Below are 26,639 nucleotides of genomic sequence, written 5' to 3'. Positions count from 1 at the left end.
GTTCGAGTGAGACTGAAATAAATAGAAATAAATAGATCTTGGTTTGAAAGCAAAGCAAAACAAAAACATCTGTCAACAAAAATAATAAACAGTCTTTAATAGGAATAGCAAAGAGTTTTATTTGAACCAAACTGAGGACCATAGCCCGAAAGACAACCTTTCAGATAACTCTGAGGAACTGCTCCCAAGGAGCATTTTTTTCAGCACAGCTTTATGTCTTGTCAGAACAAAGAACATGAAACAAGTCAGGGATACATTCCTTCAAGGTTTCAGGACACACACACACACACACACACACAAACAGAACAGATCAGCAGGTACACAGCGAGTCCATATGGCCTTGGCACCTGGGAAGGGAATCTTATCATCAAAGGAGAACCAGCATGGGCGTCCGAGGAAGGGAGGCATTTCATCTTTATTTTTAACGTGGACATTCTTTACTTTTATTTAATAATTAAAACTCATGTACAGTGTATGTTTGATTGGCTACAAACTGGCTGCTCTAGTTAGCATGAAATTCAAGTTAACTCATGTAGAAGCCAGAATCACTTCCCCAGATCTCAACATGTGAACGTTTTGTTTTCAATCACATCTAATGCCCTCCAGAATTATTTGGGGTACATAATTGACTCTGACATTTGTAAAGGGGAAGATGTGGAAACCTCACACAGGGGTGTGAATGTAGCAATTTTAACTTTCCAATACAATGTTTTCTTCTGTTCCCCCCTCCCCCGCAGGCTTCATGATAACCGCATTATGTGTATTGTGTATATTGTGTGTTGGTAGCTCTGCCTCGGCCCTTGGCTTGCATGTCTCTTTCAGAGGCCACAGTGGCCTTGACCTCTGACTCCTGTGGTGTCCCATCAGGCTGAGCCATTCACGGGAGAGCTCCCCTCCCAACCAACGCTGCCCATCCTCGGAGAGAAACTGCACCAGGTTTTTCGCAGTGTCCTGGAAAATCTGAGGAACATCATGAAGGGCTACTGTCTGCCGGAGCCTATTTTTAGCATCAAGGTGGGTCACGTGGGCAGGGTAGGTGTGTATCACACACACGTGCGTAGGTCCGCATGAGAGCCAGAAGATCCCAGAGATCTTTATTGAGGTAAGAAATGAGAAAATGATTCATCCTCTGTTGTTTCTATCAAGGACCCATTCTCAGGAAGTTCCTCAGTTTCATTGTAAACATCAGTGTATGTTTCTCTCTGATTATAAACTGTTGTAAAGGTGACATTGCTTTTTGGGGTTGGCTTCAGCTCAACACTGAGAATGTTCACATAGTAAGTTAAGAAAGGAGTCGATGTGGGTCACCCTCTTAAAGAGACGGCGAGGAAGGGCTTTGTCCAGAAACACAACTCTGTTCATCATCCCAGGGTCCCGTTGTCTGTAGAGAAACAAGTCCTCAAATTTTCAGACCTCCGTGAAAGACCCATGCTGCTAAACTCAACGTCAGTAACTATAAAACTGCTACATCCCATTCCATCCCAGAAAAGCCAATCACGGTGCTGGTGGTCGTAGTAATAACTCAGCCCTTGTCCTGTACATGCTATGTGCCATCTACTACTCTAAGTACTTGAACCTTATTAAGTCATTTCACCGTCCCAACAACCTAGGAGGTAAGAACTGTTATTATTTCCATTTTACAGGTGAGGAAACTGAGGCACAGAGAGGCTACAAAATTTGCCTGGTTTCACCCATGAAGAGGCAAAGAGGGGACTTGAACCCTGGCCCCCTAGCTTCAGAGTCCATGCACTTAGCCCCTAGGTTATGCTGCTTAACTGCTAGAATTACAACATTTTTTTAAGTCTTTGCACTTGCCTGTGTGTGCATGGTTTCATTTTTAAACCTTACAGCCACATTATGGGGTTGGCGCCATTATCCTCCCCATTCAAAGACCATAAACAGTTCTGCTTCCGGGTGAGCCGGAAGCAGTGCAATGCAGCTGTTAAGAGTCTCTGAGTCTGCCTGAGTTTGCCTCCTGGCTTTGCTTCCTACTAGCTGGGTGACTTTGGGTAACTTAATTAACCTCTCTGTGTTTCAGTTGCCTCAACTGGAAAATGCAAATAATGATTATTCCTACTTTGTGGGGTTGTCTCTGAGGATCAAATGAGAATATGCAAATCCAGGACCTAGGACAGTGTCTGGCGCAAAGCCAGTGTCCCACAAATGTTCGTTTTTCCCAGGGCCTGGTGTTCTATCCCCACACCAGGCTGGCTGTTTGGATGCATGGAGAGGGGAGTGGGGCCTTCCTGGGTCGGGAAACTGGGTGTTCATTCCCCCTGTGGTCAGGGGGCCATTCTACTCTGGACTGTTCCACAGGCCACTGGGTCTAGATCTTTGGCCACTCAAGTGCACGGGGCCTGGATGGGCTGAGCGTGTCAGCCGCCCCATGGTGGGCGGCCGTGCCCATGCCCCCAGCACAGCCTTGGGCCGACTCTGTGCTCCCCGCTGCAGCTGAAGGACTGGGTGCAGAAGCTCCTGATGACCCTGCGGCACCCAACGCTGCCACTGCTGGATCTGCAGGAGATCATGACCAGCGTGTCGGGCCGCATCCCCGCCCCCGTGGAGAAGGCTGTCCGCAGGGTGATGGCCCAGTACGCCAGCAACATCACCTCGGTGCTGTGCCAGTTCCCCAGCCAGCAGGTGGGTGCCCCCCACCCCCACTCCAGCCCCGCTGGGACCTTGTCTCCCCATCAGTGCGGACGTCCGGTCTCTGATCAAATCGGGCTTCACGAGACCCACCGACAGCCAAGATGCTGGGGACTGGAGTTTTCTTTCACGTCTTCTCTGCAGGATCGCAGCATTTCCCCCAAAACAACAGTTGTTTAGAGGAACATAAACAGTTATTAGGCCTCACTCTGTATAACTCGGCTGCGGAACAGGAGTAAGCAGTTGGTGCAAACAGAGTGAACGTTTTCCAAAAATACGCTGGCTGACACAGTAGAGGACATTGTGAGTTCTTCTTGCCAGTGTGTAGAACTGATTCTCCCCCTCTGCTTTGTGTAAGGTGACAATCTTGGGGCTATATGTGTATATAATATTATTTAAGAATGGAAACCATTCCCGGGTAGTATCAGAAATCTCTAATAATTCTACAATGGCCTCGTTTTGTTCTTTTTTGGGGTCGCTTTTATCAGGCGTTTTAAAGGAAATCTGCATTTTGAAGAGCCATCTCTTTTTTATCTTCATGCCCTCTGCCTGGTTATAAGGGCTGCCTCCCACCATCACCCCACCCACATGTCAGCAATTTGGGGCACCCGAGGTCAGTGTAAGTCAGTTTATTCCCAGAGGTCAACCTCTAGGTTGGAGTATCGTTCGGCCATAAAAAGGAATGAAATACTGATTCATGCTACCCCAGGGATGAACCTTGAAAACATGATGCGCAGTGAAAGAAGCCAATCATTAAAGACCACGTGTTGCCTGATTCCATTTACATGAAACATTCAGAACTGGCAAATCCACGGAGAAGAGGAAGTAGATCAGTGGTTGCCAGGGGCTGGGGGCGGGGGGGTTGGCGAGTAGCTGCTAATGGTTATAGGAATTCTTTTGGGGGAGAAGAAAACGCTCTGAACTTGGATAGCGGTGATGGTTGCACAACTCTGTGAATATACTAAAAGCACGGAATTAATTGTACACTTTAAAAGAAGGGGGGCGGAAGGTGATGGTATACGAATTCTATCTCAACCAAAAAATAATGAAAACAAAGCTCTCAGGGACCCCAGTTGAGAAAAATACATGTTGGAACCTTCTGGGAATTTGTTATTGATGCAGGTTTTTCATTACATGTTTTTTTTTGTCGCCACAGACAACATGCCGATCGCATTAAATCTAACTGTAAAAATAGGACCCCCATAGCCAACACCCTCATGCTCCCTGGGGTTAGAAATTCCCTTCTCCTCTTTCCCCAGAGCATTTGAATTTGTGGAGAGGGATGATACAGTGGTGCGTGTCTTTATGTGATTGTTGTCATTCTGAGCTCTTGAGTCCTCAAGCCATGTGTTGAGTGGGGTGTGCAGAGCTGTTTCTGGGTGGCCAGAGGGCTTTGGGGCTGGAATTTTAAATTTTTGAATGGGATCCCCATGGGAGCCTGTGGTGGGTCCTTCTGGTGACTTCTGTGTGGCAACCAGATTGTGTGGTTTGAGTGGCCTGTGACCTGTCCTGTTTTCCCATGCAGATAGCCACCATCCTGGACTGCCATGCGGCCACCCTGCAGCGGAAGGCTGATCGGGAGGTCTTCTTCATGAACACCCAGAGCATTGTGCAGCTGGTCCAGAAGTGAGTCCTGGGCCCTCCTTGGGGTGTGGTTATCACACTCAGTTATCCATGTATTGCCCCAGGGTGGTGCTATCTTAAGGGCAGGCTAAGACTGAGAGACAGTGCCTGGGGTCCGATACCCCACTTACAGCCCCAGCACAGCCCTTCCTAACAGCAGAACAAAGCAACACCCTTTACCTCCGTGAATCTCAGTTTGCCAGTCTGTAAAATGGGGATAAAAACACTTCACACACCATAAGTCATTTTGAGCTATGAGCAGATTGATTTTTGTAAAGTGCTGACACATAGTGAGTCCTTGTGGTAGCTTTGATTATGAGACAGTGGGATGAGGTGGCTTTATAGGCTGTAAAGGTTTATACAGATTATCCTTGCGGTTTTGGGGGATCCTTGCAAAGGAGGAGTTGGCGAAGAATTTGTATTTTATCTTAAGTAGTTCTTGAGCAGGGAGAACTATTCTGATGATAAAAAGAACTGCCCTTTTGCATGAAAACTCTACCCAGCAAGAAAGCTTTGCCTATAAGGACAGAATCCAAACATTCTCAGACTTCAGCGAATTCATTCAGCGCATGTTAGCCATGTGGCAGAAACTATCAGAGGTACAGAGGATATAGGACTATAGGAAAATGCCGTCCTTTTCAGGGCGCTCCCTGGCTCATGGGGACTCATACTAATAAGATAGGATCGCAGCTGAGGAAGGAGATTGGAGTTTGGATTCCCCACCAAGTGAGAGTCACAGCTGGATGTGCAGGATCCCTTTGCCTCCCTTAGGCTGCTAACGCTAACCCATCCTTCAGCAATGGAAATGCCTGGGAGAAATGAACAAATGACAAACGAATCAAATTCCATAGCAGGATTTTGTGTGTTAAATATAAATCGCAAAGCTCTGTCTTATGTTGTGTTCGTGTGTGTTTTTAAAATCACATCTGAATAAGAGAGTATTTTAGGTTCTTCCTCTCTTTTGTTGTCCTTTGGTGATGCTGGGGTGAAGCTGCTTTCAGCTTCCCTAAAACTCAGCATCACATTCTCTTACACACTCAATTCCCTGTGTTCTGAAATAGTTTAGAAGAGGAAATGGTTTAAGGAACATCCAGGTTACCATTTGGTTTTAAAACGGAAGTGAAATTTACACAGGGATCTTTTGGTAAATGTCCTTCAAGTTTTGTTTTGTTTTGTTTTCCAATCTGTCTTTATACATTGAGTGGTTAATTGAAAATTTTTGCTTTTCAACCATGCATGCAAGGCTGACCCCTTTCAGCATCCCAACTCTGTAAGTGTTTTTCCTTCTCTCTGGGGACGGGCAGGCATCATCCAAAGGCTCAGGCTTGGCCTCTCTTTGGATGTGTGACCTTGGGCAAGTCACTGCTCTCCCTGGCCTGCGGAGTTATTAGCACAAATGAACTAACTCACACATCCCTCCCAGGCCTAAAGATTAGAGGGAGCAGCCTCCAGTTTCTTTATTAGTGTTTTCTCCTTATTCAAATCATAAAAGTCCTGGCTGTGGATAACTCCGGCACCCCAGGAAGTAGAGTTGATCACTAAGCCAGGCTTCCCTTCCTCCCCAGATACCGCAGTGGGACCCGGGGCTACATGAAGGCGGTGGTGTTGGATCTCCTGCGAAGATATTTGCTGGTTGAGCACCATTTCCAACAAGGCAAGAGTCGCCACCGCAAGCATTGGTGACAAGCCCACGGGGGCAGGAGGGGCCCCGAGCCTTACCCCACGTGGCCTTTTGTCTCCCTGCAGCCCACTACGACAAGTGTGTGATAAACCTCAGGGAGCAGCTGAAACCAGACATGTCCCAGGTGTTGGACTGCATCTTCTCCCACGCGCAGGTGGCCAAGAAGAACCAGCTGGTGATCATGTTGATCGTAAGCAAGAAAAGTCACCCTTTACCCAGAGTGGGGGTAGCTCAGGGCTCCACCGACTTTTTCTGGAAAGGGCCAGAGAGTAAATATATTAGATTTAGCCCAGGATATGGTCTCTGCCCTGACCTCTCAATGCTGCTGTGGCACAGTGTAAGCAAATGGGCATGGCTGTGTTCCAATAAAACTTTGCTTATAAAACTAGGCAGTAGGTAGGATTTGTTGACCCCTGGGGGAGATCATGACTAACCCACAAAGCACCTACTGTGTGCCAGGCACTCCTGACATGCTTTACAAATACTAACTTGTTTAATTCCCTAAGCAGCCCTAGGAGGTCGGTACCGTTCTCATCCTCCTTTGACAGCACAGAGAGGTGAAATCACTTTCCCAAGGGTACCCAGCTTATAAGTACAGAGCTGGGATTTGAACCCACAGCATGGCTCCAGAGTCATGAGCTATGATTAGTCAAGGGGTATTGGATTCCGAGTCTTCTGGTAGGGCTTTCATTTTGCCTTCTTGGTGAAGCGTGGAATGTCTTTGTTCTTATTTCTCCTCCTACTGGGTAATAATTAGCAATCCTTTATAGCTAAAGATTTTTTTCCTTGACGTGACTTAGAAAATGCAGGATCAGCAGATAGTAGCAGAGACTTGGGCTTGGCTTATAGCAGGAAGGGGTCGGCAGATTTCTTTTTTCTGTAAGGGGCCAGAGAGTAAATATTTCAGGCTTTGGCCATGCAGCCTATGTTGAAACTACTCAGTCCTGCCATTGTAGCATGAAAGTGGCCATAGACAATATGTGAATGAATGAGTGTGGCTCTGTGCCAATAAAACTTTATTTACAAAACTGGGCAGTGGGCCAGATTTGGGCCTGGGCTTATAGGGCAGTTAACACCCTAACAAAATGGATTCATAAATATTGATATTTTTGTAAAGAATCATTTAAAAATCTCCTAATGCAGCATGAGATTCTCTTAATCCAGGCTGTACTTGAGAACCACCTGGGGTGGGGGTTGGGGGAGCTTTTAAAAAATACAGATGCCCAGGCCCCACCCTTGGTCCATTAACTCAGGGTTTCTGTGGATGGGGCCCAGGCATTAGTACTTTCTGAAAGCTTCTCCAATGGGAAGTTTAAACGGGGACTGTATATTAGATAATAATATTGGTCTAGTGTTCAATTTTTGGAGTGTTTTAACAGTTCTACAGTTAGCTGGGGAGAGATCTTTTTTCTCAAGGGGGTACATTCTGAAGTAGTGGGAAGGATCATGGTGTCTGCAACTGAAAGAAAGAGAAAAGAGTGAGAGAGTGTGTTTGTGTGTACAGGCATGCACGTATGCTTACTAGAAAAGCAAATGTGAAAGTTTAGCAATTGCTGAATCTGGATAATTTTCGATGTACTGATCTCCTGTAGTTTTGAAGTTCTTCAAAATTAAATTTGGGGGACTTCCCTGGTGGCGCAGGGGTTAAGAATCTGCCTGTCAGTGCAGGGGACACGGGTTCATTCCCTGGTCCAGGAAGATCCCACATGCCACGGAGCAACTAAGCATATGCGCCACAACTACTGAAGCCTGCGAGCCACAACTACTGAGCCCGCATGCCACAACTACTGAAGCCCGCGTGGCTAGAGCCCGTGCTCCACAAGAGAAGCCACTGCAGTGAGAAGCCCGCACACCGCAACAAAGAGTAGCCCCCGCTCGCTGCAACTAGAGAAAGCCCGCGCACAGCAGCGAAGACCCAATGCAGCCAAAAATAAATAAAATTTTTTAAAAAATTAAATTTGGGAGGAAGGATCCCCAAGTGATTGCAATATGCAGCCAGGATTGGGCACTTAAGACCAAGGACATATCTAGTCTTGGGGGGAATTTCATTGCTAAAATAATATAACCCTTTTCTCAAAGTACCTCCTTTGGATGGAGTCTTCTTAAGTGTGAGTATCTGTAAAACAAAGGATGCCTATAATTTATTACAGTCCACTCACCATTTGTTCATAGGCCAGGGCTTGGGTCTGTGGGTTATTCTGCTGTTTGCTACTCTTTGTGTACATAATAACTCTCTTTTGGGCATGAAGTTCTTAAAAATAATGTTCATCAGAGGATGGCCTGGGGAAGAGGACGGCCTGGTGGAATGGCCCCCAGATCAGAGAACTAGGGCACTGCCAGGGGCTTCTTGGTGAAGGAGGCTAAAAATGTTGTAGCAGGTGTGGTTTGGGGGTTATATGTGAGATTCATTATTCTTCTGGCTCTCTTGTTTCCATTTGCTAGAAAATGGTGAGTTCTTTGCATTTGACGGTATTTGATGCTTTGGAGATTTTGAGCAAAGACTTGTTAATTGAGTGAATACTTGGAAATGAAATGTTTTTGAGTCTTTACAGGGAACCTCATTTCTGAACATCAATTCAGTGGTTATAGGACTTTGCTAATGACAAAACAGAGAAAACAAAACATGATGCTGTGAACTAAAATACACGCCATGGGACCACTTCACAAAAGTTAACAAGAAAGAGAGTATTTTAGACTTTTGTGTGTAGAGTGTGGTGGCCAGATTTTAAAATTTTTCATACAAAACTTGTCTTGAGTCTTTCCTCTCTTATTTATTTTTTATTCCTATCTTTGGCCATGCCACACGGCTTGCAAGATCTTTCCCAACCAGGGATTGAACCCAGGCCACAGCAGTGAAAGCCCAGAATCCTAACCACTAGGCCACAGGGAACTCCTGAGTCTTTCCTCTCTTAGAAAACCACTAGCCTGGTTGTTGGACAGCGCCTACGTTCTGTGCTATCCTTGGAGTCACAGGCTGGTGGAATGATGGAGACTAATGCCACCGCCACTTGATAAAGCAAATCAGAATTTGGGAGGGAGAGAAAGTTTAGAATAATTTCCCACGAGATTTCTTCAGCACTGACATGCTATGTGTTTGTGTACAAGTGTGAAATATTAATATGTTAAAAAAAATTTTTCTGACTGTAAAAACAGTGTGGTCTCATTCTAATTAGGAAAATGCAGAAGCAGATGCGGAAAAGAATGACCCCTGGCACCACCACCTGGTGACCACTTGGAGAACGGCCTGGTGCAAGGAAGGGGGGGTGTAATGCCCAGGCATTCAGATTCCCAGCATTCATTGTTCTGTCTTTGTGGGTATTGAGGGAGTATAAGCTCTGAGCCATTACCGAGCCCTTCTTGCATTTAGGGCATAAGAGGAGTTGCAAAGACCAGTCGCATGCGGCCCTGGTCTCCAGCAGAAAGGTCCCTTGTTCAGAAGCAGAGAGGAGGAATGCACGTAGGAACCCTCATCCCTGCCTCTTCTGCAAGTTCCACTTCTAGATCTTCTTTCTTGCAGGAAGCCTCCCTTGACCTATCCAGGCCCTAGATGCTCCCCTCACACTGGGGCTCCTGGAGGGTAGCTTACACACCCTCACCAAAGCCTCCCATGTGGCCCTTACTCTTTGTTCATAACTGCCTCTATTTCCCCTCATCCCTCTTCTCTGAAACTGAGCTCCATAAGTCAGGCAGCAACGTTTAGAGGAAAGACGGAGAGGCCATAGCGACAGGAGAGCCCTGGGTTCAAATCTGGCTCTGCCTCGCACGTGCTTGGTAGCCTTGGGGCAAGGCGCGTTGCCTCTCCGAGCCTCAGTTTCCTCATCTGTAAAATGGGAATCATATAGTAACTTGTCAGTGGGTTGGGGGCATTTGAGGAAATGAGTGGAAAGGGTCTAGCTGCTTGCCCGGCCATAGTAAGTACCTGATAAGTGCTGGCCATTAACAGTGATGCAGGCAGAGACTTTGTTGTCTTTTTCTTCATGCCAGGAATTTAGGGCATGTTTTGGGGTGGATGAATGGGAGAGTGAATGAATAGGGGGGTACTTGGTGGAGAGTGGCCAAGGGTATGTGTATCACACTGTGCAGATTTGCGGGGGCAGCCACACCCCCACCCCCCTGGCCAAGGGTGAATGCTGGCCTGTTTCCTTCTGGTAGAACAGAGAGCCATTTGGATTGTTTCTCTCCCCCAAAGGATGAGCTCTGTGGCCCAGACCCTTCCCTGTCAGATGAGCTGACCTCCATCCTCAGCGAGCTCACTCAGCTGAGCAAAAGCAAGCACTGCAAAGTGGCCCTCAGAGCCAGGCAGGTAGGGTCGCCAGCCGTGGTCCCCACCGTGCATGACGTCACAGGGTGCCGCCCTTCCCCACACGCGGCCCCCACCGTGCATGTCCCCTCTGCTGCAGGACCCGCCCCTTGGCTCCTCCCCATGAGGATGGCTCACCCCAGCCCCTCTGTCCCCTCCCCCTGCAGGTCCTGATTGCCTCCCACCTCCCCTCCTATGAGCTGAGGCACAACCAGGTGGAGTCCATTTTCCTGTCTGCCATCGACATGTATGGCCACCAGTTCTGCCCGGAAAACCTCAAGGTGAGGCCACCTCCATCCATGCACTTGGCAGAGAGCATGCGCCGTGGCCCACGTGGGGCCTGGGGGTAGGGAAGCGGGCTCCCCTTCCCTCGATGGGCTGGCACTCGGGTGCAGGGCACAGCTGCCAACTCCAGTGGTTTAGTCCAGTGTGGCCAGGGCTGCCCAGGGGAGGCTCTGGGAGAGGTTGAGTCCTGCAGGATGGACAGAGCCTCAGGCAGCCAGGCTCTCCCAGGAGGTGTGATGTTAAAAGTTCATGTGTCATGGAGCTTATTGGAAGCTGGGAGCACTCACATGGTTGGGTCATGGCTTCATCTTCCCAGGGCTCCCCCACCTCCTAAATCTGCCTCATTCACAGGCTTCCAGGCACCTCCTCCACATCTGGAGCTGGGAGCCCTGGGAGCAGTCACCCCAGAACTGCCTCCATGTTCAGATCTCGTGGGCCTGGGAAATGGGCAACGTTTCGTGATAACAATACGACCAGCCTCCTTCCCTGCCCCCATCCCTCCTGCTTATCTGACTGCTGGTTAGAACTCGTTAACATTCCCTTTTCCTTCTTTTTCCCACTTCCATTTCCTGTAGAAATTAATACTCTCAGAAACGACCATATTTGACGTCCTGCCCACTTTCTTCTATCATGCTAACAAAGTCGTCTGCATGGCATCCTTGGAGGTAAGTAGGAGAGAGGCCCCCGTAACAGCACCAGTACTGACCATGCCGGTCCTAACATCCACTGCCCGCCTGCCACATGCCTGACCCTGGACCACGTGCCTGGCAAACGTGATCTTATCATTCTCTGTACAAGGTAGGTCCTGTTACTTACACCTGTCTCACGGAGAAGAGAACGGAGGCTCAGAGAGGTGAAGCAACTTGCTCAAGGTCACACAGCTAGGAAGTAGCAAAACCAGGATTCACATTAGGTCTGTCTTAGTCCAGAGTCCTTGCTGGTAAGCCCTGCTATCTTGTGTACCATTCTAGCCTCCTCCGGACCAGGCACAGTTAAATATGAACCCCCAAGGGCCAAGTCTGAGGCACTTCATCCAAACTTTCCAAATCACCTGCCTTAGATACCTTTGAAAGACTTTTCCACTTGGAACTATGAGAGCCGGAAGGAGCCTAGGTGACAGTTTAAGGTGACCTCCCTGTGTGTCAGGCAGAGATGAACACGAGCAGTGGCAAAACCTGGATTAGAGCCAGGTTGTCTGCTTCCGCTCTGGTCTTCCTGAATTCAGGGGCTGAGAGGTGTTTGGTTAATTTCAGGACATCACGATGTTCCATCTGCTCTTTCAGAATCCTTTCAAGGAGTTATGAGATGATGGGTGTTTTCAACTTGACTGTCTTCCCCGGTGATTTCTCCTCATTTCTTCAACTTGACTGTCTTCCCCTGGTGATTTCTCCTCATTTCTTTACCCTCTGCACTTGGAGTCTCAGTCCCCTGTGGTACCCACTCTTCTGCCATCTTTTAGACCCCACGGGTCACCCATCCTGATGCCAGAAGGTTGACTGGGTCTCCATGGAGACCATTTTGGGCTTGTAAGCATGTTACAGCCAGTGTCTCTGGGCCTGCAATTTTTACCCCTCCCCTGGTTTCGACTCCAAGAACCCCTCCAGGCCCCACTCTTTGTTCGCAGCAGTGAGACCTAATACAGCTCTTAAGTAGCTACCAAGTGTTTTCCCCCGTCTTCAGTTTTCACCAGTAATTATTGAGACCTACTGTATTCCAGCTGCTGGGGATACATTAGAGAATAACCATAGTCTCTGCCTTAGTGGAGCCTCTCTGGCTGGGGAGAGACACACACTCAGTATTTCTTTAATTATACGCGTGATAGGGCCACAGAGGGAAAATGCAGGCCATGATGAGAATTGCACAGCAGTACTTAACCTTACCAGGAGGTTCGACTCAGACTTTGATGAGAAAGCGACATGAAAGTGTCTGAAGAGCAAGTAGGAATTTGTGGGAGGGAGAAGCAGAGAGATTCCAGTCAGTGGCATGTGCAAAGGTCCAAGCTGTGTGACCTCTGGCAAGTTGCTTTCCTTCTCTGGACTCTTAGATTCGTGTACTTTAGATAGGGATAGTAATGCTGACCTCACAGCATGAGTAAGCATCAGATGTGAGTATTGATCACCATTGTCACCCATCATCCAAACACCTGTCCTATGTAGGGGGTCCTAAGTCTAGGGGTCCTGAGTCAGATAGAAAGCAGCAGCCCACCTTCCCCACTTAATAAAGTGCTGAATCCCATTTATTTCTGTTTGTGATTTTTCTAGGACGCTTTCTTAACACGTTCCATCACTTGGTTGGGCAGTTTTATTGAATAGGATCCAACCTTTTCTTCACGACTCAAGATGAGCATTGTAAACATAAGGTTTTCACTTGGCCTCTTGAGTTGTGTAGAGTTTTGTCCCCGCGTAAAATGTGTCTGGTCCTCCCAGACCATGCCCAGGGTCACTGATTCTCTAGGAAGACTCCAGGACTCAGCGTATAGATGTGCTCACAGTTGTGGTTTATTACAGCAAAAGGATACAAAGCACAGTCAGCAGAGAGAAAGGGCTCATGGGGTGAAGGCCAGAGGACACCATGCACAAGCTTCCAGTGGTCCTCCAGGCACTTTTAATTCCTTGACAAACAAATTATAGCAACACATGGAAAAGTTGTCTACCACAGAAGCTCATTAGAGACTTAACACCCACAGTTTTATTGGGGGCTGGTCACATAGGCACTCTCTGCCTGACACATACCAAAATTCTAAACTCCCAGGAAGAAAACACACGTTCAACATAAATCATGCTGTTTGCATAGATTAGGCAACGTCAACCATTCTTATCTGGGAATGGTGGGAATCCTCCCTAAATCTGGGTTCTTAGTTGCTAGCAAAAGGCCAGCCTTGCAAGCAGGCCTTTCAAAGGATAGCAATTAGGCCTGCTGTGTTAACTTTTGCTGCACAGTCCCTGGCTTCCCTATTCAATTAAAAAAATTCCCCAATGCTTAGACTCTAGAACCGTGTGGTCCAATATGGCAGCCACTGGCCACGCATGGCTTTTGAGCACTTGCAGTGTGGCCAGTCTGACTGAGCTGTGCTTGAAGTGTAAGATACACACTGGATTCCAGAGACTCAGTATGGAGAAAGAATTTAAAATATCTTAATTTTTTTAAATTGATTACATGTTGAAATGATAATGTTTTAGGTATTGGGGATGACATGAAATATATTATTAAAATTATATTTAACCTCTTGCCTTTTTTTAAGTATCAACTGGAAAAATCTGAAATTGATTTAAAATTGCCTACGTGGCCTGTGTTGTATTTCTGTTGGACAGTGTTACTCTAGAGCAGGGGTCAGCAAACTATAGTCTGTGGGCCACATCTGGCCCACTGCCCGGTTTTGTAAATAAAGTTTTATTGGAACACAGCCACGCCTGCTCATTTACGTATTGTCAGTGGCACGAATGTATGCCCCCTGTAGTGGAAGCGTGGAGTCTTAACCACTGGACCGCCAGGGAAGTCCCTACAACAGCAGAATTGAGTAGTTGTGATAAAGATATATTCCACAAAAGCCTGAAATATTTACTATCTGGTCCTTTGCAGAGAAAGTAGCATCCTGAAGAGTGAGCAAATTTGCTGTTAGCTACCACTTTAGGGATCATATTTCAAGATCGTTTCTGGGACCCTTCAGCCTGAGTTTTCTCAGGTGTTGAGGGCACTCCGTCAGCTGTGCTTCTGTTTCATTAGGTTTATGTGCGGAGGGGCTACATCGCCTACGAGTTAACCAGCCTGCAGCACCGGCAGCTCCGGGACGGCACCTGCGTGGTGGAATTCCAGTTCATGCTGCCCTCCTCCCACCCAAACCGGTACAGAGTGGTACCCACCTGGGGGGCCAGCTTGTGCTGCTTTTCTCCCTGACCACTGTAGCCCTGTTTCTGGAGGGACCCAGCAGGGATGTCTGGGAACTGCTGGGAAGACGTCAGGTGCACCACTTCCCCACCCTGGCATCTCCCCCCATCTTTGTTCTCTCGTCTGTGAAATGGAGATAGCCCAGTGCTTATCTCCGGTAGCCACTGCCCACCTGTGGGATATTGAAATTAAAATGCGTTACAATTAAATTAAAAATTCAGTTCCTCGGTTGTACCAGCTGCATTCAAAGTGTGCACTAGCCACAAGCTCACATGTGGCTTGTACAAACAACGTGGGCACAGTGAGCCTCCCTCATCATTTAGGGAATGGGGGCAACCCCAACTTCCTGGACGCCAGCCAAGGGCCAGCCTTGCAAGTAGGTCCCTTTTTCAGGAGAGCAACTCAGGCCTGCTCTGTGGACTCTTTTCTGCCCCCGTCTGATGAGCAGCCCCTCCTTTGCTTGATTCCAGGACCCTATCCTAACTCCCCGGGGGACCCATTTGGATTTGCCCCTGGTGTGCAGCCAGTTCTGGGGGCAATGGCCACCTGAACTCCAGTGGGCTGCTGGCCTGGGGGTCAGTTTTGGTTTCTGGCCCTGTCCGTAGGGCGGGTTTGATGGAGGGGAGGGGTTAGGGGAGCAGAGGCCTGGAATGTCTTTCAGAACCAAGGCTGGCCCTTCACCAGCCTCCGGGGGCTGGGGCTCTCCAGGAGGAATTGGCGCTGAGTGCATTCTTACTCTGGGCTGAGTTCACTACTGTGGATTTATCAGGCGACCATGTTGGAATTGGACTTGCCTGCATGCACGTACCGTTCATTCATTTATTCATTCACGTGTGGAGCTCTTGCTCTATACCAGGTCCTGAGGAATCAGATGAGACTCCCCAGCCCCTGTCGCTCTACCCCATCCCTTCCACCCCGATTCTAAGCCCCCCTCTTCCAGAAGGCTCTAATGTGGCGCTGGCTCACCGAAGCTTCCAGGGCAGGAACAGCTCTTGGGGCTAGATCCACGGGTGGCTGCCTCACCCCCTCCTTCCCACTCCTCTGCAGGATGGCCGTACCCATCAGCATCACCAACCCTGAACTGCTGAGGCACAGCACGGAGCTCTTCATGGACAGTGGCTTCTCCCCCAAGTCCCAGCGGATGGGGGCCATGGTTGCCTTCCAGAGATTTGAGGATTTCACCAGGTACCCAGTGTGGCTCAGTCTCCCCAGAACACCCCATGCACAGGGGTTGAGTGAGCTTCCCCTGACCCCCACCCATTCATTGCACACACAGGTGGGGGTGGCCCAGACACACGGCACAGCGAGTTAATAATAACAGAATAATAATATCATCAAAAGCGTGGGCTTTTGTGTCAGCACCTCCTGCTCTTGAATTCTGGCTCTGCACTGCTTCCTGACTATAAGACTCTGAACAAATGATTTCTCTCTGTACCTTCGTTTTCTCATCTGTATAATGGGCATAAGAGAAGGACTGACTTCGTAGGGTCACAAGGAAAATTAAATGAGATAATACATATAAAATATTGTATTTAAACTATAGTTAATATGTAAATAACGTGCTCAGAAATGTCAGCATCGTTGCCCTTTTTTCAACTTGGTCCTGTATGTTATGCATCGTGCTTGGACTATCTGTGTTTGCAGCAGCCTTGGGAGGTGTAGTGGTTACTTTTGTTATCCTCAGTTGACTCAGAGGAGTGAGATGAGGTTGCAAGGGTCTACCGGCCAGTAAAAGGGGGACCCCAGCCATGCCCCCAAAGTGTTGGGAATCATTTCTTTTATTCAGCATCTCAAATCACATAGGTTCATCCTTCCCTTTTGGGAAAGACCCCATCGATGGTGCCTTGGACCTAGTCAGGAACCACAGGAATTCTGCACAGACTTGGATGTGCTTGCAGAGTGGTGGTTGGGAAAGAGTGAGGGTCAGGCCTGACCTATTGCCTTGTGGGGCAGCGGCCCCTCAGCCCTCCCTCTCTGCCTCGTGCCCCCAGGAACTTTGATGAGGTCATTTCCTGCTTTGCCAACGTGCCTAAGGACGTTCCTCTCTTCAGCAAGGCCCGTACTTCCCTGTACTCCGAGGATGACAGCAAGGTGAGTGTCTGAGCAGGGAGCAAGCGGAGGAGGGGGCGGGCTGGGGCCCTGGGCCCTTCTACTGCCTACCCTTGGTTTTCTCTCCCAGAGCCTCCGAGAAGAGCCGATCCACATCCTGAACGTGGCCATCCAGTACGCAGACTACCTGGAGGACGAGCAGCTGGTGCCTGTTTTCCGGACATTCGTTCAGTCCAAGGTATGCTGGGCAGCCTCTGGTTCTGGGTCCCTGGAGAAGGAGGAAGGGCTCTCTTGGTGAGGTGTCCATGTGCCCAAGTCACTTACATAAACAACCATGTACGCATATAACTGTGGGTTGGTTTGGTAAACATGTGGTGTCCATTGCCGGCATGGATTCTTACCCAGCAGTAGGGACAGCTGTTACATATGCTTAATGACCCCAGCTGCAGACAGATGTGGAGCAGCTTGGCAAGTGTAGGTAGTAGAATTACGGGGCAGGTGCTGTGTGACCTCCAGCAGGTTACTTTATCTCTCTGATCCTTAAGTTTTCCCATCTGTAAAAAGGGATACTTAAGCTCATAAATTAATCACATCTGCCAGGCACACTGTATAGCTGTTAGTTCTTTACCCTCCTGACTTGGTCTCAACTTTAAGAACACTTGGAAATTTTTGGCTGTCGCTTTTTAGTGTGTTCATCTGTACATGTGTTGTATCCCCCATGTTATTCTGGTGGGAGGGACGCTTCTTACCTCCTCTGACTTGGTGTCCCTCAGAGGACCTGGCCTGGTGCTTCCTAGGCAGGAGATGTTGGGTGAATAATGCACGGATGATGCCATGAAAGCTTAGGGACATTGTTGTTAGTGATGTACTTAGCCTTGTGTGATTGATTAATCAACAGTGTAATGACGTACATTGTAGAAAATGTTGAAGGGGCAGACGGATCTGAAGAGCTTGCCCCACCATCCAGGGCAGTGACTGTGGTATATTTCCCTCTAGCCTGTTTCTTAACATAGCTGATGTCCTTACTGGACTTTGAGCTTGGCATCCCATGGCTTAGATAAGGCAGCGTTTGAGCTGTTGGCAGTTTGCCTGCCCCCTAACCAAATCAGATGATGCTCAAGATACTTGGTGGTTCTTCCCCCGAGGGGGCAGTGGAGGGACGTCAGAATCACCTGTGAACAGCCGTGCTATGGGGGGCAACGTGGCTGTGTGTGGGAAGGAGACAGTTCTCTACATATCGACCCAGGAGGATATGCATGAACTAGAAAAGATTAAACGTATGTGTCTCTGTACAAATAAGTGTTTATATACAGCATACCAAAGAGAGGAAAGTTAGCAGAATGTACACCTACCAGGAGAGTGGGAGACATTTTAATGTTACATATTTCTATATTATTTAAAAACTTTTGCACTAAGAAGATACATACGTACACATTCGCAGACACATACACACACCTGTACATTCACGCACACCTTTAACTGAGAAGAGTAATCAGGCTCCCAGTAGAATCCTCTTCATTTTCCAATTTATCCCGTTTTCTTTGCAACCTGCATTCTGTTAAGTGCCTTACCTCTTTCTGAAATAGGCTAAGACTCTTCATTTCTCCTAGTAATTTTCCTTATCACATGGAGAAATTTAAAAATATCCTTGTTTTCTGGTCTTCTGGGTTTTTTTCCTTTCCCCAGAGAACTATACAGAATAGTATTTATTTCCTTTAGGGAGCAACTAAAAACAGTTTAGTACTTTCCTTGGGTAATTTTTGACTGAAGTCGAATATACACAGCAGTGCACAAATCATTAATGTACAGCCTGGTGAATTTGCACAGGGAATTCCCAAGTGTGACCAACATTCAGATCAAGAAATGACTGCTCTGGCCCCTTCTTGAGCCTCTTCCCATCACTACGTCTCCGCCGCCAGAGATAACCAGCCAGTAGCCTGACTTCTAATAGTAGAGATTAGTTTTGTCTATTTTAGAGTTTTGTATAAACTAAAGCATATGGTTTGTACTTTTTTGTGTCAGGCTTTTTTATTCAGCTTGTCGTCTTCTTTTTTTTAAATACAGCAGTGCCCCATCCCACCAATTTCATTAAAGAGTTCATGAAATGTTAAGAGATATATATATATATATATATATATGTAATATGTATGTATATATTAATAGCTTTACTGAATATAATTCACTTAGCACACCATTCCCCCATTTAAAGTGTACAATTCAGTGCTTATCAGTACAGTAGTCCCCTTTTCTGCAGTTTTGTTTTCTGCAGTCTCAGTTTCCCACAGTCCACCGCCGTCTTAAATGGAAAATTCCAGAAATTTTTAAGTTTAAGCAATTTGTAAGTGTTAAGTTGTGTGCCATCCTGCTCCGTCCTGCCCGGATGTGAATCATCCCTCTGTCCAAGCGTAGCCGCCCGTTAGTCACTTAGTAGTCAGCTCGGTTATCCCATCAACGGTCATGGTATTGCGGTACTCATGTTAAGTCACCCTTATCTTACCTAATTATGCCCCCAAAGCACAAGTGATGCTGGCAACTCGGACATGCCGAAGAGAAGCTGTCAAGTGCTTCCTTTAAATGAAAAGGTGAAAATTCTTGACTTAATAAGGAAGGGAAAAAAATGTATGCTGAGTTGCTAAGATCTATGGTAAAACCAAGTCTTCTGTCCATGAACTTGTGAAGGAGGAGAAAAGAAATGCGTGCTGGTTTTGCTGCCACACCCTAAATTGCAAACATTACGGCCACAGTGAGTGGTAAGTGCCTAGTTAAGACGGAAAAGGCATTAAATTGGTACAGGAAAATATCTTGAGAGCCCACATTCACGTAACTTTTCTTACAGTATATGGCTATAATTGTTCTATTTTGTTATAATTATTGTTAATCTCTTACTGTGCCTAATCTATAAATTAAACTTTATCCTAAGTATGTATATATAGGAAAAAACATCGTATGTATAGGGTTTGGTACTGTCCGTGGTTCCAGGCGTCCACTGGGGATTTTGGAACGTACAGCTCATGGATAAGAAGGGACTACTGTGTATTCATAGAGTTGCGTAGCCATCATTATGTTTTAGGACATTTTCACCACTCCCACCAAGATACCCATTAGCAGTCACCCCACGTTCCCTCCACCCAAAACCCTTTCCCCTGCCCTAGGCAACCACTAATCTACTTTCTGTCTCTATGGATTGGCATGTTCTGGGTGTTTCCTATCAATGGGATAAATGGAATTTCATACACTATGAGGTCTTTGGGGACGGGCCTCTTTCACTCGGCATGCTTTCAAGGTTGATCCGGGTGATGACAGATATCATTCCTTTTTGTGGCCAAATATGATCCCACTGTGTTTTTGGTTTTTAATGCAGAAAAACATCCTTGTGGAGTATGGACTCCGAAGAATTACGTTCCTGATTGCCCAGGAGGTCAGTCCGATTCTCAGCGCATCTGAGTTTTTCGCATTATTCAAGACTGGGTGCCATCTGTTTGATGTTTACTCTGTAGATTGGGGTGGAAAAAATCAGTCCCTAGAGAAGAGATGGCTTTCCAAATGATTCATTCTAGAAGTGGACTGGGTTAGGGTTAAAAATCACAGAACAGGTCTATAAATATTTAAATGAGTCTTGCTTGATTTGTCTTTCATATGGATTTCTTTTTGCAGAAAGAATTTCCCAAGTTTTTCACATTCAGAGCAAGAGACGAGGTATGGTGAAGAGCAATGAACTGGTTCTGGCTTCCCTGGGAGATTTGATATTCAGCAAGAATATGGTTCTTAGTCCTTGTGGTGTCCCCGTATTCTAGAACATGCAACTTTTGTGTAGATTCCAGCCTTCCTCTGGGCTGGTATTTCCAGTGAGAGCCCCGTGTTGCTCTGTGGAGCTCAGACCCCACGTTTCCCTCCCTTTCAGCCTTCACTACAGGTTTCTGTCTCACCTGGATACTTTTTGTACTTGCCGGTGTAACTCTGTAAGACGGTTCTCCCAAACTCTTTTTCTTTTCTTTTTTTTTTTTAATATCTTTATTGGAGTATAATTGTTTACAATGTTATGTTAGTTTCTACTGTACAACAAAGTGAATCAGCCATACGTATACATATATCCCCATATGCCCTCCCTCTTGAGCCTGCCTCCCACCATCCCTATCCCACTGCTCTAGGTGGTCACAGAGCACCAAGCTGATCTCCCTGTGCTATGCAGCTGCTTCCCACTAACTTCTGTTTTACATTTGGTAGTGTATATATGTCAATGCCACTCTCTCACTTCATCCCAGCTTACCCTTCCCCCTCCCCGTGTCCTCACGTCCATTCTCTACGTCTGCGTCTTTATTCCTGCCCTGCCACTATGTTCATCAGTACCGTTTTTTTAGATTCCATATATATGCGTTAGCATATGGTATTTGTTTTTCTCTTTCTGACTTACTTCAGTCTGTATGACAGACTCTAGGTCCATCCACCTCACTATAGATAACTCAATTTCGTTCCTTTTTATGGCTGAGTAATATTCCATTGTATATCTGTGCCACACCTTCTTTATCCATTCATCTGTCAATGGACATTTGGCCAACCTCTTTTTCTTATGTTCTTCCAGAACAGTGGTTGGCAAACTATGGCTTGCAGGCCAGCCCCCTGTTTTTATAACCACAGTTTGATTGGGACAGAGGCCACACCCATTAATCACTTACTGTCTCCTGTAGCTTTCTCGCTCCAGCAGCTGAATCGAGTACAGTTGGCCCTCCGTGTTCACGGATTCCACATTCGTGGATTCACCCAACCATGGACGGAATCTCCGCAGTTGGTTGTGTCCGCGGATGCAGAACCCGCGGATTCGGAAGGTGGACTGCGGTTGTGACCGACCGTATACTCCATCAGTCCTCTGGCCTTTTAAGAAAAAGTTTGCTCATCCTTATTCTAGAACAGGTGGGCTTGTTCCCAGCACAAATCCAGTCTCCACTGAACAGTGTTTTAATTTATCCAAAGCCTTACTTTCCTAGTTAAGACGCATCCTTTCTTCAGCTTCTTCATTTTCTCTCCAGTCTCCAGCACAGTCAGTCGCCTCCTTCTGAGGACCGATTTCCACAAGGAAGCTAAGGCTTAGTGACTTCTTGAGAAATACTCTGTGTGGTGGCAGATAGAGAACAGCCCGGTGGTGCCAGCAGGTGCTGGGGACTAGCTGGCTCCCCTGGGGCCAAGAGGCTTATGCCAGCACAGGGTTCCATGCTCGTGGCTCTCCTCTGCACCATCGCAAAATCCCAAATCTCTTGAGCTCCCAATTAGAGGACATCATGAATGCTTCATTCCTGAGTCCTAAACCCGCAAACACCAGGGATCTGCAGGACAGGGCGTGGATCAAGCAGGCACGCAGCCCCAGTGTCCAACGCCACCTGTGTCTGTGTGTCCATCTGTTTTCTCTCTCTGGTCGGCCCACAGTTTGCAGAAGATCGCATTTACCGTCACTTGGAGCCGGCCCTGGCCTTCCAGCTGGAGCTCAGCCGGTTGCGTAACTTTGACATAACTGCCATGCCCTGCGCCAACCACAAGATGCATTTGTACCTGGGCGCTGCCAGAGTGAAAGAGGGCGCAGAGGTCACGGACCACAGGTTCTTCATCCGCGTCATCATCAGGCATTCGGACCTGATCACCAAGGTAGGATGTCACGGGGTGTTCCTTTCTCCCCCTGAACTTGTCACTTACGTGCTGCCCTTGCCTTCATTGAGTTCCTGCTCTGGGTCAGGCCCTGGGCTGCACTCTGGGGATCTCAGGGTGCACAGGGCACACACAGCCCTGCCCTTGTGACTGACACTCCAGTCTGGGGACGGAGTGGGAGGTGGAAAATGAAGTGGTCTGTTTTCATGGGAAGTCATGTGGATTCTTCCTTCTGTCACAGAGATCTCTCTGCATGAGGAGAGAATTGGGAGGATAGAAAAGAAATATCCTGATTTGTTAAGGGGATTTTTTTGTACTTGCTCATTGCGTGAGAGATCACGTCCCATTGTTTCTTGCATTTAGAAAAGTAATTCATGATTATATTGTGAAGATTGCAAAAAATACTGAAAATATTTTTAAAAATTAAGGAAAAGGACCAGAATCCTGCCATTCAGGGGTCAGCCCTGTTGGTGACCCTTTCTAGGCCTAATTCCATATATGTATTGGGATTGGGTTGTAGGTGTAATGTTACAGATAGGAGCTCAGGCTGGACAAATCATTTAAAGGCTTTTTTTTTTTTTTTTCACTGTAGACCTCTTTCCATGTTAATGAAGATGATTTCCTTCATGCAATTCCCTTGCATGGATGTATATCTTGTGTGTGTAATGTTTTTTAACACATCCCCTAGTGGTGGATGTTAAGCTAATCAGTATTTTCCTGCCTCTGTCACCTAGATATTTTAATAGCTTTTATGATTATCCAGGTACGGTAAGGCCGACAGATCAGGAGACAGTTATGATCAAAAAGATGGTTTATTTGTTATCACAGATTCCAAGAGGAGGGGGCGTGCTGAGCCGTGGGGGCCACATGGGGAAGCACCAGGGCTGCTCAGGAGGCAGAGGGAGGGGGGATACATGGACAGGAGCCTTTATTGTGGATTCCGCAGGAAGGAATGGGTGAGGCAGGGTGAGCAGGCTTGGGGCTGGCTAGCTTGAGTAATTTCAGCAGGCTGTGAGCATAGGGACTGTCTCTAGTTGTCTGATACCTGGCCCTGGGGTGATTAGGGCCAGTGGATAGTGGCCTGGAGGGTGAGAGCCTGACAAGGAGGTCGTTGGGGTGTGGGGTCTGGATTGGTTGGTTTGCCTGAAACGCATGCTCATGGGTGAGTTGTTTATAAACTCTAGGAATTGGCTAACCTGGGAGGGGCAGTCCCTCCAGGGTCAGCAAGGCCCAGCTGTCAAAGCATCAGAATACAGAAAATAACAGAGGTGCTGAATACACGAGACAGCCTTGGACATCCCGTTACCTCTGGAGGCAGGGCTCTGCTGTCTGACCTGCACGCCTTTTGGAGGAGGGGGATGCTCTCCTTTCCCTTTGACTCTCTGGGCCCTGCGCCCCTGGCCTAGCGGCTGCCCCTCTCCCCCTTTGACAGGAAGCCTCCTTCGAGTACCTGCAGAACGAAGGCGAGCGGCTGCTTCTGGAGGCCATGGACGAGCTGGAGGTGGCGTTCAACAACACCATCGTGCGCACCGACTGCAACCACATCTTCCTCAACTTCGTGCCCACTGTCATCATGGACCCCTCTAAGGTCTCACCTCTGGGGGTGGGGCTCTCACCAGGCTCCAGGTTCACCTTCACTGGGACCTTCCTGCTTCAGGGTATCGTCTCCTGGTGCTCGAGACCTGAGCTCCAGGATGCGTATGTGCATGTCTGAGCCTCACTTGCTGCAGGTGGAGAACAAACCTTCCATTGATTAATTGTAGAGCCGTTTTTCAGCCACCACCCTTAGGACTGTCCCTAAGGATATTCCCCCTCCGTGGGCACGCTTCACGTTTCGGAAGACACAGATGCCCAAAATGTCCTTTACAAAACAAAATTTTGTCCTCTCCCTAGTTGCAGGCTCTGTTGGGGGCTGCATGTGGGTGGGGGAAGCGGGGTGAGAACCTGAGGTCCGTGGCTCAGCCATTCTCCATTGGCTGGTTCTTCACGAGCAGGCAGAGTCTGTGGTGGTGATTCTGGATGAAAGAAGTTCTAGTCCATCAGCTTGGCATGTGTGGGGTGCAGAGGCCCATGCTGATTCCCCAACTCCACCAGTTCACATAGTTCCTTGAAGAAGAAAATGCATAGGCTTGGGATGCATGATGGAGAGGAAGACAGGGTAACATAGGGGCACTAGCTCTTACCAGCCTCAGTTTCCACATCTGTCAGTGGGGGACAAAAATACCAGCCTCTCTGAGTAATGATGGGGACAGAGTGAGATAATGAGCTTACGTGCTTAGCGTGATACCTTTGATTATTATCAGCTTAGAGTTAATGGATACATGCTACGTATTGCTCTGCTATATACATGCAGTGCGTTTTGCATTCAGTATATCTCATCTTTCTGTTATAATCAGAGCTAGAACTATTACGAGTGTGCGCGGAATGGGTCCTGAAATTGAATTGCTGTGGTATGCTGCAGATTGAGGAGTCAGTGCGGTCCATGGTGATGCGCTACGGCAGCCGGTTGTGGAAACTCCGCGTGCTCCAGGCTGAGGTCAAGATCAACATCCGCCAGACCACCACCGACCGCGCCGTTCCCATCCGCCTGTTCATCACCAACGAGTCAGGCTACTACCTGGACATCAGCCTCTACAAAGAAGTGACCGACCCCAGATCTGGAAACGTAAGGCCGGGCTGGCTCACAGAGGTCGAGTCAAAGTGGAGGCAGGCTGCTCGGAGAGCAAGACGTAGATTAAAATGGCACTTGGAAGCTTTGCTGTGTCAGACTGGGGCTGCTCCTCTGAGTTTTATGATAAACGCGTTAGCTTCTGAATCCCAGTTGTTCATTCCTCTGGGAAGGAGAATGAATCCAAAGTTTAATCCAGTCTAGAACCATGTTTGGGATAAGATGTGGAGTATTACGGCTTATTATAATACAGTTCCCAAGTTAGTTCAGTTAGGGAAATGTTATTTTCCCCAACCGTGTTTTGGAATAGACTTTTGTAAAATGAATCAAATTTCCTATTGTCTACTATATATACATGTAGTGGATTACATGTATATGTATATAATCGTTTTATTTTGAAACACTTAAAGACTCTCAAAAAGTTGCAAAAATAGCACAGAGGAGAAAATTTAGGACAGAGAATACTCATGTACCCTTCACCCAGCTTTCCCCAATGATAGCATCTTTTTTAACCAGAGACATTGTCAAGACAGGAAGTTGACACTGGTCCACTTCCTGTCTTGACAAGTCTATTAACTCAAATGCAGACCTTATTTGGGTTTCACCAATTTTTACATGCACTCTGGTTTGTTTGGTGTGTGTGTGTGTGTGTGTGTGTGTGTGTGTGTGTGTGTGTGTGTTAGTAGTATGATAATTACAGTTTTGGAGCTGTGTCTCCACATCTGTTTCCCACAGTGGCAGAGAAGAGAGTATTCTCCCGGGCACTCACTTTGTTATGTGATATGTGCTATGCTTCCCCTCATTATTGTAGTTGATTTACAATGTTGTGTTAATTTCTGCTATACAGCAGAGTGATTCAGTTATACATATATATACACATTATTTTTTTAATATTCTATTTCATTATGGTTTATCACAGAATACTGAATATAGTTCCCTGTGCTGTACACTAGGACCTTGTTGTTTATCCATTCTATATATAATAGCTTGCACCTACTAACCCCAAACTCCCAGTCCGTCCCTCTCCCACACACCCTCCCCCTTCACAACCACCAGTCTATTCTCTATGTCTGTGGGTCTGTTTCTGTTTCATAAGAGTTCCTTTGTGTCATATGTTAGATTCCACATATAAGTGGTATCATGTGATATTTGTCTTCCTCTGTATGGCTTATTTCACTTAGTATGATAATCTCTAGGTCCATCCATGTTGCTGCAAATGGCATTATTTCATTCTTTGTTCCGGCTGAGTAGTATTCCCTCATTGCATTTTCACTGAGGACTGGGAAGAAATAAATTGGGCAGGAGTGTGGTTCTCTGAGACTTGCCCTCCTCACTCTCTGTTTTTCTTTCTTTCTGGTCCAGATCATGTTTCACTCCTTCGGCAACAAACAAGGGCCCCAGCACGGGATGCTGATCAATACTCCCTACGTCACCAAGGATCTGCTCCAGGCTAAGCGATTCCAGGCCCAGTCCCTGGGTACCACCTATGTGTATGACTTCCCGGAAATGTTCAGGCAGGCAAGTCCTGAGGCTGAGACTCAGCACTGCCCAGGGTCCCCTTAGGGACTCCACTGGCATCCACACCCCCCATCCTTAGTTACTCTTTTTTTTTTTTTTTGGCCGCACTGTGCGGCTTGTGGGATCTTAGTTCCCTGACCAGGGATTGAACCTGGGCCCATGGCAGTGAAAGCACCAAGTCTCAACCACTGGGGCACCAGGGAATTCCCCTTAGTTACTCTTCTGAAGACCCCACTCTAAAGAACACAGTATTCGTGAAGGAAAAGAAGCTAATATTGAGAATGACTTCATAGTATATTTTTCTAAAACAAACCTAATTTCATCCCAGTGATAAAAAGGAATATAGTATA

At 47.3% G+C, this 26,639-nt stretch overlaps 1 protein-coding gene across 16 annotated transcripts in view; it reads left to right on the top strand.

The window, feature by feature from the left end:
* The window catches only part of ACACB (acetyl-CoA carboxylase beta), a 139,890-nt gene that overhangs the window by 88,361 nt on the left and 24,890 nt on the right, over positions 1 to 26,639 (top strand). For 9 of the 16 annotated variants that reach the window (XM_073790211.1, XM_073790210.1, XM_073790212.1 and 6 more), the window contains 18 exons: positions 868 to 1,014; positions 2,452 to 2,640; positions 4,172 to 4,272; positions 5,835 to 5,923; positions 6,016 to 6,140; positions 10,140 to 10,253; positions 10,418 to 10,531; positions 11,111 to 11,200; positions 14,259 to 14,377; positions 15,468 to 15,605; positions 16,385 to 16,511; positions 16,600 to 16,707; positions 19,831 to 19,887; positions 20,124 to 20,165; positions 21,888 to 22,103; positions 23,536 to 23,691; positions 24,565 to 24,768; positions 26,134 to 26,289. In XM_073790211.1, the coding sequence (XP_073646312.1) occupies positions 868 to 1,014; positions 2,452 to 2,640; positions 4,172 to 4,272; positions 5,835 to 5,923; positions 6,016 to 6,140; positions 10,140 to 10,253; positions 10,418 to 10,531; positions 11,111 to 11,200; positions 14,259 to 14,377; positions 15,468 to 15,605; positions 16,385 to 16,511; positions 16,600 to 16,707; positions 19,831 to 19,887; positions 20,124 to 20,165; positions 21,888 to 22,103; positions 23,536 to 23,691; positions 24,565 to 24,768; positions 26,134 to 26,289 (2,292 nt within the window). Of the gene's footprint in view, positions 1 to 867; positions 1,015 to 2,451; positions 2,641 to 2,790; positions 3,486 to 4,171; positions 4,273 to 5,834; positions 5,924 to 6,015; positions 6,141 to 10,139; positions 10,254 to 10,417; positions 10,532 to 11,110; positions 11,201 to 14,258; positions 14,378 to 15,467; positions 15,606 to 16,373; positions 16,512 to 16,599; positions 16,708 to 19,830; positions 19,888 to 20,123; positions 20,166 to 21,887; positions 22,104 to 23,535; positions 23,692 to 24,499; positions 24,769 to 26,133; positions 26,290 to 26,639 lie in introns of those variants that run through there. The other 7 variants (XM_073790213.1, XM_073790216.1, XM_073790215.1 and 4 more) reach the window with 7 other exon arrangements.

The sequence above is a fragment of the Tursiops truncatus genome, chromosome 13 (assembly GCF_011762595.2).
Source record: "Tursiops truncatus isolate mTurTru1 chromosome 13, mTurTru1.mat.Y, whole genome shotgun sequence".
Taxonomy (NCBI): domain Eukaryota; kingdom Metazoa; phylum Chordata; class Mammalia; order Artiodactyla; family Delphinidae; genus Tursiops; species Tursiops truncatus.
The sequence above is the reverse complement of the archived record's forward strand: the minus strand, read 5'-3'. Positions and strand labels throughout refer to the sequence as shown.